Consider the following 14480-nt stretch of genomic DNA (forward strand, 5'->3'; position numbering starts at 1 on the left):
ATATGCCCTATTTATATAGGGAGTTAAAGTTTTAATCACGAATCATATAAATGGAGTTAAAATTCATTAAAATTAAGTAAGTCATCAATTAATGTATAAAATACTATCATTATTATTTGAACAATTCAACATCCTAATCTGACCCATTCCTCGAAAGTAGTTTTTTATGGGATCCCAATTTACTAAATTGTTATTTTTGATTCGGACCTTATTATTATTATTATTATTAAATGTTATAAGATAGCGTGCATTGAAAGTTATAATTTTGATGATTTTAGATAATCTCTGACTTGTTCAATTTTTTTTTTTAATCTAAATGCTGCCCCCATCAATTCCAAAATAAATGATGGGAACCCGAAGGAAGGAATAGGAATAGGAATAGGATACATAGAGGTATAGTAGTATAGATAAGCATGAGAAGAAATCAAACCGGCAGTTGGACCCTACAAAATCCGACCCACACCCAGTGACCTGTATCCATCTGGAAGAGTTAATGAGTTGGGCCATGCCCACGCCCATCCGTAGAGTCGGAAGCAACCTTTGAAAGAGGTAAGCCTTAGAATGTGTGGTGAAATTTCAATGATTGGAAGCCATACCTTCCCTCTTTAAATCCTTTGTCTCTGGCTTCTCATTTTGGCCTCAATCATGCACTTCCCATCCATTTATTATACGCTCAAATCGGGTCCCGCCCCGGCCCATATATTAAACATGTTTATCTTTACATAAGAAAGTGGCAGAGCCACCCGTCTTTACACGTGAAAGAATGTCAATTCCATTTGGGAATTCGGGTAAGGGTCACACCGTATTATTTACCCATCCCAAGGCCAATATATGGTTTGAAGTTTCCAATTTCCCTCCCTTTATCACTAAATAAATGCTAATAACACCCTGATAACATGGTTTAGATGATTTTTACCTACATTTTATATAATTTTATTTTTGATTTTTTAAAATTTTTAGTTTAGATGTTCAACATTATTACGGAACAATAAAGAGTTCAATAATGAAATGGGTCCACAACTACCTCAAAGGAAAAGTATGAGAAATGGGCCAAGTAATTTAGGTGGGCTGAGAAAATATTACTCGACAAGTGACTGTGTTATGAAAATGGTCGAATGAGAGTCTCTCAGTGGTTGAGTGGTCGAGAGACCACATGGATGGGCAAAGTTGAGAGCCATGTGGCCAAGTGAGGCTAAGAAAATATTTCCTAGCAAGTGATTGTGCTATGAAAATGGTCGAGTGAGGGTCTCTCGATAGTCAAGTGGCTGCGAAACCAAACGACAGGGCGAGGCTGAGAGCCATGCAATTGAATGAGGTTGAGGACCATATAGTTGGGTAAGCTCGAGAGGCCACCCAATCATGTAAGACCAAGAACCATGTAATCGGGTGGGGCCAAGAGCCATACAGTTGGGTGTGGCTGAGAAAACATGTGAGAGATAACACCAAGCCTGGTGAAATTACTCACACATTGAGTAAAGCTACTCACAATGAGAAATAGCTTATTAACCAACTAGATATAATCGAGTGACCCTTTAGAAGCCTTTCTCGTCACATTATTGAGAGACCTTTCTAAAAGATCTCACAAGTCATTCACCCGTAAGAAGAACAAATATGAAAGGCTTTTGTGGGCCATCCAAGTTCAAGAGCTTATCTATGGGCTATGCTAGAGTCATTCTTAAGAGACTATAAATCCTGAAAAACTTGATTTCTAAGGACAAGATCGAGAAAAATTAGTCAAACTTATCTCTAAAATGCTTATTGATAAATTCAAATGACTGCTCAAAATGTCTTCTAAGAGATGTGGTCTTTCAATTACTCTCATTTCTATAAATAGAAAAACTATCTGATGATGCAGTAGCCGATCACCTTCTCCTGCCTCTACTATGTACCTGCAATGGAGACGGGGACTTGCTCCCATGGTGTATCTTCGACGATCAAGTCAGAACTCCTCACGAAAAGATTCCCTATACCCAAGTAATTAAAAGATGATTCCCCCCTCCCCCCTCCCCCCCAAAAAAAAAGATCCTTTACTTTCCTTTCCGTTCTTTCTTTTATCCTTGCATTAAGATGAATATTCCAGATAGAGATCTTCGGGATCTCTATCCCATTTTTCTTGGAATCTTATCAATAAGGGCTCCATAATCGTAGCCGTCTCCGACGACTTCGAGATAGCTTTCTTCCTCCGCATCCTTCAACGACATAGTCAATTCCTAAGACCTCGGAGACTTCCTTACCGAACATCATGTCAGCTAGCGTGATGATACATATTTGCTATGCGTTTTTCTAGACCCAAGCAGGGTAGTATCGACGAAGTACCTCTTTGGCAAACACGTGGCATGACTGCCATGGGATGTCTTCCAGGGATATAGGCGCAATTACGGACCCGAGGGTATTCCCCTCATCACTATCCTTTTTATCTAGGTATGCTCATAATTACATTCAAACTATAATTCACTTTAGGCATGCGATTGACTTAAGTATTGAAAGATTTACGAGTGACCTCACTCCCACCCATAATTGATTTTTTCCTCACAGGTTACCTATAGACAATCACCCATAAATTCTAATCAAAATACTCTTCTGCTAAAAAGAATTTTATTTTTGTATTTAAGCAACAACAAACATTAATTTTTACTGGAGATGGCAAAATACATTCACTTAAATTATACTTTAACGCGCTTAATGTTTAAAAGTTATATCAATCAACTATTATCATTCACAAACGGCCACTAAATTTTCCAAAATTTCAATGAACTCTTCGTGAGAATATATATACATATATGTGGTAATTCTGAATCAAAACTCAGAGGAGAGACGGACGGAAGACGAGGCTGATGGAAAAAGGTTTTTGTACCAAAACCAAGTGCAAGCTGCACCATTATAAGCACCGACGCAGAAATGACGAAAAGCATCCGTGCCATGTGGTCCTACGTAGTAAGAGTACCATCCCATCAACCTGTAACCTAGTATCCCTCTGTACTCAAAACTCGATCTGGTTTTTATAGACCTATTAGCTCAGGAATGGCTATGGTATGTATGTATTTAAGACTATAGTATAATTAATTAATAAAATGCATTTCATATAAACATTTTTGACTAGGCCACCTTAATTGATCATAATACTAACAATTTTGACCTTGTTGATTGACATTATGTAATTTCTACTCTCTTTCAGCCCGCCCCCCATTAAGTGCTTGATATTTTTTGGGTCAAAAACAAATAACCAATTAAGATTTAAGTCACTGTTGAGAACAAATTGTACAAAATTTGCATTTACTTACCTCAATTATTGTTCACATTCCCTTGGAGTGTACTTAAGAGGTGGGGCCAGCAGTCGTGGCTACAAACAGTAAAAAGAGCAAAAAAGAATTCATGGAAATGGCACATGCTTTGAAAAAGGGCGAAGGGAAGAAAAGCATATATAATTCCACGGACGAATCTCTCCGCGCCACCAACCAAACACCATCCTTAATGTTGTCGAGGGACGTGGGCCCGCCCACCCCGTACGGTCAACCCAGCTCCAGCTCCAAGTGTGGGGGCTAAAAATAAAATTACCAGATGAATTAAGTTACGTGCGCCATGTTATTTCGTTAAAATTTATTATTATAAGTCCTTATAATGAATTACTTTTAACTGAAATTATTCACTACCAAAGATGTTAGATGCCTCAACAAAGTATTTTTAACATTTTTTTATGAATAATTTGTGGCACCACCTGTTAAAGTTTATTAATTTGGTGCTTATTAGGCGCCAAATAAATTTTCTGCTGGCACGTAGGGCCACTTGTAAGTTATTCATCAGGAGGGAGTAGGGCAGGGTCTCTCATCTCCCTACTGATGAGTCCGAAAAGCTTCGGAAACTAAGCACTTTCACATTCGAAGAAAAAGCAAGCAAGCAGCAGCTTTTGCTTTCTATCTTTGACCAGTTTTATTTTCTAACTTGGTTTCTTCTTCTTCTTCATGGATCCTCCCAGTGTTCCAATTTTGCCCCTGGGTGTGGTGTTTTTGAGGGGGACCAGGAGTGTCCTGGATGGTCAAATAATATTGCATGAGAGAATGTTTCATGTTTGTACTCTGGGTAATTGCCTGTTTTGCCAGCTCCCCTTACTGTTTGGTTCCTCGGAAAAGGGTTCATCATGTGAACCCCAACAGAAATCCAGCAAGTAATAGTGGTCAAAGAGTGTAAATTTCAAACCATTTCTGCAACTTCAAATCATGGTGATGATGGAAACTATTAGAAAGATGTATATTATTACACTGTGACAAGCTTTTTTTAAGGCAAATGATAACTGATTTACCTTTGAGGTAGATGAGAAAATATTTTTCCCTCTAGATTTAAGAATCTGGCTGTACTATATATTAAATTAAACCCCTTCTTGCATCATTTCATCTACTCACTAATCAATCTGAAAAAGTACAAAAAGAAACTGCCCAAATGAGAGAGGAATGATTGGGAGCAAAATGGTTGCGCATGTGAGAAAGGGAATGGCTTTTCATTCATGAATGTGAAAAGAGAAGTGGCTGAGGAACCTATGAATTAAAGAAGAGATTCAATTTGTAAGGCAAGCAAAAGGAGCATCTCATTTTCATCATTAAGCTTCACACTACTGCTGTGCCTTCCCCCTCTCTCTATCCCCTACCACCCACCAAACAGAAAATTATATATATTTTTTAATAAAAATATAGTTAAAGTAATGTAATAGTAATATTTTCTGGGTAGGGAGCTGTTGAGAGTGGGGTGAGTGTATAAGAAAATGGCTGCTATTGCTAATGAATGGCATGATGGTGATGAAAATGAAGCTCAACTATTGTTAGCGAGAAGGGACCCCCCTACGTACAAGGGCCGCTTTAGTTTCCTCCATGGTCACTCCAAAGGCACTGCTTGGAGAGCACAATTATGGGGTTGATGTGGGGTACCCCCACTGAAATTGACACGTGGCGTGATAGTTTTATTATTGGATATATATGTTTACACATGCTATAGCATCGATTACGTCTTGCCGTACGTCTTGGATGGAGGCTATCTCTCAGACGTTAATAACTTCACACAAACAGTTCTAGAGGCGGCATATGGGCAGAGTAACAACAATTAGGGGCTTCGTCTTCCAAACTCTCCCAATATATCACTAAATTTAAACTTCGGAAGACTCTCGAGAAACTATTTTATGTTGTGGTTACAAGCTGTTTGGAGTGAACACTCAAATTAGCAATTAGCAATTGGAGTGGGGGTAGGGGGAGGGGGGGGGGGTCGTCTCTCAATATTGGACCATGTCAAAATTTCACGATCGAGGGTGGTTGCTTGGTGAATCATTAGTGGGAGGACAAAGAAATCTTTGATAGATGGAGATGGTTGAGCCATCAAGCAAGCCCTTGATCCACTAGGCCCATATATTTGATCCCTTAAGATTTTCTTCTTCGTCCCTCTCATTGGAATCTTTGATTAGCACCATTATTAATATCCGCACCAAGGGTTTTGTCAATGTCATTAATTCTTCAAGAATTTAAATTACAAAATATATATACAATCCACCTATCTCTCTCTCTATATATACACGTCTTCACAATAGATAAAAACTAACCATTTTAAAAATATCATCATTTCATGGACCATTTATTTATCCAATGAGCGAGTAATAAAATTTAGATAAAATTAATACCATTAAATAGACAATATATTCTTCACTTTGCAAGAGGGTATCTGTAAAAAGACTGTTTAATTATTATATATATAGTACCAACGATAATTGAATTGATGATCAAGAGTGGATGGTGGCATGACCATGTAATACACAGCTCCTGCAGCTATCATGGACCAGACTCCATTAATGCATGCATCCACCAGAGACTTCACCTTCGTCATGTTAAATGCATATGCATGCATGGGGATGCCTTTCCTCTCCTCAAAATTAGAGCTTTCCAAAGAGTAGCCCGTGGAATTGACATCTCCATCTTCTCTAATTAACTAAAAAGTAATTAAAGATAAAGGACGGTTTTAATTTTTATATCACACAATAATATTTAATAATAATGATAATTTTGCAAGCAATAACTCTAACACACGTGGTGAACGTTTTAACTAATTTCAAGTGATAAAACAGAATAATTGATTTTCATGCAAATCAATGAGACTACATCGGTAGAGTAATGAGAGGGTGACGGATGATGAGAAGGACGGGACTTGGAAGAATTGATCTCTCGCTCTCAATCCTTAATCCGTTTAGACACGACGAGATGCAGCTTCGTTTTCCGAAGACCCTGTGTTGATTATTGCCACATATTTTGAGGGTGAACAGTGACAGACAGGCTTCCCCATTTCCATCACCTGTCACTCCCACATTCAAAGCGATTCTATTAATGGAAAAGGAACATCGATCTGTGCCTATCGATCGGAGGAAAAAAGAGATGGATAGAGGGACGCTCCGTTGTGAAAACTAGGAGAAAAGCTTCCGCCAGGAAACGAAAATCGAGATATATATATATATATGTAAGTATAGCTGCAAAAGCTGAAGGACCGATCGATGAGATGGAAAAAGGTGGCAATAATGCAAGGGGTAGGGAATATGTTTGTTTCTGTGAGTGACTGTGTGGGGGAGTGAAAAGCGGGAGAGCAGCTATACAGAGAAGAAGAAAGACAGAGTGAGACCAGGCTTTTGTTTTTCGAATCACATTCCCAAGGGGGGAGAGAGAGGGGTTGGGAGAGGGGGCGGAGGGGGTTTATGCATGTGTGTAGCCTGTGGATGGAATGATGAAAGAGCAGCGCAGCCGTACGCCGGAGAGAGCGCCGACGTACGTGCGGTGGGAGGGATAATGATGGGCAGCTTAGGTCATGGGAGAGGGGATTTGGGTTGACTTGCTTTTGTTTTTCCTTTGAAAAAGAACATTGAAAAATAAAAAGGAGCAGCTTAGTAAAAATAAATAAAAAGAATGATGAATTACCCAGAAAAAAAAAAAAAAAAAAAAAGCAGCCATGAAACTGTGTGTGCACAACAACTGCAGTTTAGGTTGGGACACTTTTGGGCCTAGTTGCCAGTGGAGGCCCAGAATTCCTTGTTTGCTTTGTGTTCTGTTTTGGGCCACCAAAGGGAATCAGCCCAGTTCTGAGAAGATGGGCTTGGAACACCGCATTTAGTCGGTAGAACCGATCAAGGTAATAGCCCATCTACAATGTGTTTCGATGAAAACTGAGTCGTAACGCTAACATCTGGTAGCGGTAGCCATCAAGACATCGGGTTGGATCAGCGGTGGAGGTGCTCCGGTTGGGACTAAATAGTTGCGTCTCTGGCATAGACCTACAGAAGGGGCTGCCCTGGACCTGCCTTTGAGAATGTTCAATACAACTGTGGTAGCAATAGATAGGGTCCAAATGAGTCAACTGTTTGGGAATGATTTGATGTTTGACTTGATAAAAATTCATTTGAGTTTGTTTGATAAAATAAACGATTTAAATTTGAATAAAACTTTAAGTTTTAATTTATAAATTAGTTGAACTTAAATTCAAAGATTCTAAAACTCGAGTTTAAGCCCAAACTTGGTCAATCAACTTTTTAACAAATAGAGCTTGAGCCAAGCTCAAGACATAAAGTGAGCTCGAGCTAAAACTAGAGTTTAGAAACTAGCTCACAAGTTGAGACTAAGCTCAACGAATCTCAACCCAGTTTGATTCGATTACAACTCTACCAATAGATTATGATAGCCACACCTCACGGTTATTGATGGGCATCCCCCTATTTTTTAAATTTTATTTAATAATTTTTATTTAATTATTTTAGAGCTTATTTTATTAATTTTAAAAAGATTAATTATCATTATTATAGAGTATATAGTGTTGAACCAACTTGCTCATATTAATTAAGTTTTGATGATTAACAAAAAAGAGAATTTTCAATATATAAAATATAGTATTTTTAGTGATTAAAAAAATAGTATTTTTATTAAATATAATAATTATAGTATTGAATTATGTTTAATTAATTTATAAAATATTTTTCATACTATATGTATTACCAAAAATATTATTTTCTATTAAAAATATTTTTTTTATTTTAATTTATTAAACATTTTTTTCATAAGTGTATGTATTTTCAAAAATGTTATTTTCTATTAAAATTATTTTTCAAAGTATTTCTAAAATATATAAAAAAATTTACAAAATTTGAATAAAAAAATTAATTTTTCACTATTGCTACAATGACGCTACAGTGCCCTTTCAATGGTCACAATTTTGACCATTGCTACAATGAAGTTGACCATTGTTACAGTGCTGCTACAGTAATTTTCAAAATGCTTATAAATAACTCTAAATTCATTTTGAAGAATATTCTTTACTCATATTGCCTATCCAAAGCACTCAAAATCTCTTTAAAAACTCTCAAACTAATTTTCAAACATTCTAAATCTCTTAAAGATTTGTTACACATCTATCGAAGAGTCACAAGACAAGAGGAGAAAAAAAGATATCGCAAAGCCGAATTTAATATTCTCCATTCAATTTGAGATTACAAATCTATTTATTTATTTAAAAATTATTATCTTGTATTATTTGTTCTTAATTGTTTATTTGTGTCCAAGTATGGACAATTATTTGTAAACAATTAAATTATCATTGTGGATTGTATAGATTTCCTAAAATCGTTAAAATCTAGGTGAATCTAGTTTTTAAGATAACCTAGGGAGAAAACCTTGGTGTTGGTGGTTTTTCTAGAATCCGTTATAATCTAAGAATGTATCTAGTTTCTAATATGAGCTAGTGTGAACCTTGGTGAGATTAGTGGAAGCCTAAGGGTGGTTGAGATCTTGGGAGAGTGAAGTAGATGTATGTGGAGACACTGAACTATTATAAACTGTCTTGTGCCTCATTTATTTATTCTTGATATATCTTGTGACTTGTAATTTATTAATCTCAAACTCACATATACATAATTATAAAATCTTAATTTGTTTAAAATTAAATAACAAGAATTTAATTAAAAAAATAATTTATATATTTTTAAAGAAAATAATTAATCAATAATATTTATTAAAAAAGAAAAAAAAATTTAAACACTCAATTGACCAATGTATAGGATTCTTAATTTGTTCTTATTTAGTTTTATTTTTTCTTTTTTGATTAGAATTCTTATTTAGTTTTAACCACCTCAACGACAAAGAGAAGGTAAAGCCACTGCAAAGAAGCTTATGAATAAGGGGAAAGATGGGCAAAAAAAACCCCTAAACCTATGCGAAGCTGATACTTGGGAGTTGGGAAGTGTTTCAGGTGCAACCAACTAGACCCATCATTCTAGTGATTGCCCATGCAGAAAAGCCATGAATATTATGGAAAGAGAAGAGGAAGGAGAATTCTGCTGTAGTCCAGACTATGAGGAGGATGATGAGGCGAGTTTACATATATAGTAAGAAAAATAATCTTGGCATCTAAGTAAGAAGACAAAACATAGCACCACGAAATGTTCTGAACCAGATGCGCTATCAATGACAGATTATCTGATATCATTATTGATAGTGGGAGCTGGGAATATAATACGTAAAGAGGAGGTGGAAACCCTAGGGCTAACAATTGAGAAACATCCTAGTCCATGCACCATCAGATGGATTAAAGCAACTGAGAAAATCCAAGTGAAAAAGTGTTGTAACGTACTTTTCTCTATTGACAAATATATTCTGACGAAGTATATTTTGATATTGTAGATATGAATGCATGTCATTTGTTGTTTGGGATGCCCTGGCAATATGATGTTAATGCACAACATTCTGAACCTTCTCAAGTGGAAGGACGAACCTCCTAATTTTGAGTCAAATTGAAAGAAATCAAAGGAAATACATGTTTTGATTGTGAAGCCAGTGCTGGCAGCTGAAGAAAGGATAAGGCATCCTGAGTCTGCTAAACCACTACTGGAAGAATTTAGCGAGATAATGCTTGAGGATTTACTTGACGGACGACCACCAGTGTGAGACATCCAATACCATATCGACCTAGTTAATTCCTGGTGCGAGCTTACCAAATCTACCCCACTATAAAATGAGTCCAAATGAGAGTGAGATCTTGGAAGAGAAGGTGGAGCTGCTGCAAAAAAAGGCACATCCAAGAGAGCATGAGTCCATGTGTAATCCCAACTTAATTGACATAAAAAAAAAAAAAACAAAAAGAAAAGATGGAAACTAGAGAATGTGCATGAGATTGACGAGCCTATGTACTCGGAGATTCAACAATAACTTGAGGACGAGTTTTTTCAAGGTGGAGGGATCTGACACATGGTGTCTCTTCCTTCTTCTTTTTTTTTTTAATAATTTTATTTAATCATTTTGGAGTGTATTTTACTAATTTTAGGAAGACAAATTATTCCTTATTATAAAGTATTTTGGATTCCTATTTTGTTTTTACTTAGTTTTACTTTTCCTTTTTCGATTAAAATTTCTTTATCTCATAGAAATAGAAAGTTTAAAACTTCAAACCTATAAATAGTAGAGCCTGGAGTTTGTTTTAGAATATACAAACATAGTTTTATTTCTTATAATTAAGAGTGTTTCTCTAATTCTTGAGTCTTTGTGCTTGTGAGAGAATTAGTCTGAGTGTTTTCTTTATTTTATCACGCTATATGCTCCATCATTTATTCATTGCTTTTTAGGCATAAATTACCCCCATCACTTACACATAACAAGTGACAACAAGCCATATGAATTGCCTTATAAAAACACAAGTTAATTGACAATGAATTAACTGTGTTACATACACTACAAGGTCACAAAATGGTGGCCTGTTTACGTGATACCGGTACCACTGTCACTGTGCCTTAAAGATGTCTCTATTAATGATCTTCATGCATGTTAATTCTACTTCCAAAAGTGAAAAGCTAACGCCATCGCCACACTAATCAACCAAATGCCATTTCCTCGCCCTACCGAGATGCCTGCAAAATTTTACAACCAAGCAGATGAAATATCCCAAGTGCATTGGCACCACGGCATGGAAAAGTACTGATATCATAAGTGTGTTAAAATAAAACTGCTTCTTTTCTGGGAAATGTGGAACAAGTTTTAAGTGAGAATTTCACCTCGGTTTGGACCATTATCTCCCAAACTAGCTGTGGGAGAAGTTGTTGTGTTCGTTGTCGCGATCCCAAGGCCCGAGCAGTCCATCCCAATTGCACCTTAGAACCACATATTGACATATCAATTCAGAATTAATTGTAGTGGATACTTTGGCTTCGTAATCAACAATTCATCTCTTCCAAGGACAAAGAAGATTGCTGTTTGTAATCTTACATTGACTGAAGCAAGGGAAAGTACTGGTGTTGAGTAGATTGTAATAGCCCACTCTGCATTCACACTTGTGTGTGAATGGCGATGTCTTGTTGCAGATGCCGCCCCCGCAACTAGCCCAGTGGCAAGCTAAGGAATAAGAACACGTCATTAAGAACGAATACTGATTGAATTCATCAAAAGGTAAATAGTTATAAGGCGATTACGATCAAAGAATGACTTATTTGCTTGGACTTCCTTATCCTGAGCAGGAGGGGCACCTTCCGTGCAAGCATAGTTCAGGGTACCTGGAGAGACAAAGACTCTTCATATCAATCACAAAGTCTTTAATGATCACTAAGCTTCTAATTACAATTCAAAAGTCAAGAAAACTAACATCTGAATCTTAGTCTGAGGCACTGCAATTCATTCTCTTCCCTTTTGTAATTGAAATTAGTGACCTCACCCATTGTTTTGTTACAACGCTTCCCATGTTCCACATCGAGGATTAATGGCATATTTCTGTGCCCATCACTGTTTCATTTGTCTAAAAGGGTACGGTAACCTTTTGGGTAGCCATTTCTGTAAACCGAATTGGGATTGTGGAATCACTCAAAAAGCCAAAACCATACTGCAAGAAATAACATATCTAGTCTTTTTCTCATTATGTAGGATCGGCCTCATGAATTTTAGTTCGGTTGTCACTCCTATCTATGCTCTTATCTTGCCAAAACTGGATTGTCATACAAAATTCTTGAATTATAATCATTGCCCTGGCCAAATTCCATTCCCTCATGTTGAAATCACATCTGAATGTGAGCTCAAAAATATTTGTTGTATTTATGTGAAACTTCAATTCGGCAGCGTTTATCAGAGGGGTAGGAAGGTCTTTTGGCAACCCTCTTGGCTGCTTGGACCCTTGAGAGAATGGCCAAAACGGCAACCACCTCTGTCGTTTCACTTTGCGTGCTTTCTCTTGTCTTTTAGTCTACCTCTTTCCGATCGTCGATGCTACCTTTATACGATACAATCCCCATCGCTGTTGTCCCCTCTATATCATCTACAGTCACCTCGATATGAGCAGCGCATAGCCTCCGATTTTCAACCTCGTTTAGGGTTTGTTCGATTCATTCTCTGGTTTTCATTCTCTCTGTATAGTTGATACGTATGTTCTTTTCTCTCTAGGGTGTAAGCCTCTAATCTGTAGTTTGTCATTATGAGGCTGATTTGATTTGAGAGTCGATTTGTATAGTGAGATCCAAGAGTGAGTTTGTGTATATTGAGACTGTAATCTGATTTTTCCTTATAGTGCAGTGAGCTCCTTTTGTCGGAGTTCAACGTGGACGTAACCCTCGTTAACGGATGAACCACGGTAAAAATCGTTTGCATTCTGTGTATGTTTTATTTCTGTTTCTTGTTTATTTGCATGCTTACACTTTCCAAGCCGCTGTGAATGTTTGTTGGCTCTATTTATTTACTGTTTTGAGTTTTGGCCGAGAGTTGTCTCGACCCAACAATATTGTAACAAAACACTCCTACAGTATGTTTCTGTGTGTTCTTAGCATATATTCCAGCTGCCAAGAACTAAGCAACTAACCTATCCCTAAAAATTTAAGCATCAAAATTGGCAGATGAGATTGAGATAGAGAAATTACAGTTGGGAATGACACAAGGGAGGAACTTGAGACCATTATCATGGTGGGATAGAGTCTGCTTCCATCCAGGATCACACTGGCATTCAAACAAGAACGTACTATTTTGTGAAGATTTGCAGGTCCCCTTTCCACATTCCACTTCTTTGCACACATCATCTGAACACAAAACACCAATCCACCATTCAGAGCTATCTAAGATCCCAAATTCTGGATTTTTCTTAGAATTTCAAGCCAACCCTGAATCCAAACCCCAACTAATCCAGCAAATACTGAGAAAAAGAAGGGTACTACAAGAACAAGAACAAACCGAATAATGAGGAGAGCTGAGGCGATCGGATGTTGCCAGTGGCAGGCCAAAGCTGGAGAGCAAGAAGATTTGCCAATATAGCAATAACGCTGGAAGATGCCATGTTCAAGCAACATAGAGAGGAGAGCAGAGCAGAGCAGAGAGAGGGAGAGACCTTGACTTTAGCAAAAGAGCCTGAAAGTAGAGCTTCTTGGAAGTAAATGGTTCGATTATAACTTTAAAAGTGGCTCTACTGTAAGGTGTGAAGTGCTGAAAAGTTAAAACAGGTCAAATGGTCAAATGGGTTGTTAGGAGTTGGGGAGATAGCTCCTTTACTTTAACTGTACAAAGTTCTGTGGACCAAAGAACAGAGGGATAAACAGGCGATATCTGGAAGACAACTAGTATTCATTTAGATTGAAGATAGATTTTCAGCTTAGTTAATATTCTTTTATTGAAAATTGAAGAAGTGTCGGTGTTCATATTAATACGTTTATTTTTTTATTTTTTAATAAAAAATATAAATTAAACTCAAAATTCATCTCCAATTTAAATAAATAATATTACTCTTTTTAGAAATATGCAGTTCATTTACTGGAAGTAGGAATATTAAAAGACAAGCATCTATCTTACTGGTCGAGTGCTTATGCGGCAGCAGAGTTTATGAAATATTTTTAAGTAAGTATAATCTTAAGGCAAAAATAATATGAATGTTATCTAGGGGATGCTAAGTGGCTTGATAAACAACAGAAAATCACCTCAGATTGAGCTCAAGAGAAGACTGGCTAATATTTAAGTCAAAGATTGATCTAGGTTTAGGAGTGAGTATATAGAAAATATATCAAAGGCATCAAAGATTTTGGGTGTAGTATAAACTTTATGGTTACCATACTTGATCCTTTTATACTTGAGGATAATGGGCGAACAAGATGATTACTTGTAGGTAAAAGAAAAAAATATGGTTTTATAAGTATAAATCATTAGTTTAGACTACAATAGTTATATCTAAAAAATAAGATTAAAAACTTGCATTCATTCATTTATTAATAGATTACCAAAACATCTGCCATTCAAAACCTAGGCAAGAGCTTAAATCAACAATCAGAATCAGCATTAAATTGGCTGTCCATATGGGTCTTTACCAGCTTGGCCTAAATTCATTTATTGGTCCTCCCATCTATGAAAATACTACTATGACATCATTTTAATCAAAAAACATTTTTTTACCAAAGTTCTGTCAAAATAATTCTTCCAAACAGAAGATATTCAATAACATCTTCATTTTGTAATACACTACGGCAACAA

At 36.6% G+C, this 14480-nt stretch overlaps 1 protein-coding gene across 1 annotated transcript; it reads right to left on the reverse strand.

The window, feature by feature from the left end:
• Positions 1-10655: 10655 nt before the first annotated feature.
• Positions 10656-13438, reverse strand: LOC127800060 (uncharacterized). The gene is made up of 6 exons (XM_052334463.1): positions 13197-13438; positions 12890-13045; positions 11462-11542; positions 11259-11384; positions 11048-11143; positions 10656-10903 (listed from the first exon to the last, which is right to left on the reverse strand). The coding sequence occupies exons 1-6, from the start codon at positions 13297-13299 to the stop codon at positions 10827-10829; spliced, it is 639 nt and encodes a 212-aa protein (XP_052190423.1). The 5' UTR covers positions 13300-13438; the 3' UTR covers positions 10656-10826.
• Between the last annotated feature and the right edge of the window lie 1042 nt (positions 13439-14480).

This window comes from Diospyros lotus, chromosome 4, assembly GCF_014633365.1.
Source record: "Diospyros lotus cultivar Yz01 chromosome 4, ASM1463336v1, whole genome shotgun sequence".
Taxonomy (NCBI): domain Eukaryota; kingdom Viridiplantae; phylum Streptophyta; class Magnoliopsida; order Ericales; family Ebenaceae; genus Diospyros; species Diospyros lotus.

Coding starts and splice junctions, on each gene's coding strand:
- LOC127800060 (XM_052334463.1), bottom strand. CDS start 13,299: ATGGCATCTTCCAGCGTTATTGCTATATTGGCAAATCTTCTTGCTCTC. Junction 11,543..12,889: donor CCCTTGTGTCATTCCCAACT/GTAATTTCTCTA, acceptor TTGTCTCTCCAG/GTACCCTGAACTATGCTTGC. Junction 11,385..11,461: donor AAATAAGTCATTCTTTGATC/GTAATCGCCTTA, acceptor CTTATTCCTTAG/CTTGCCACTGGGCTAGTTGC.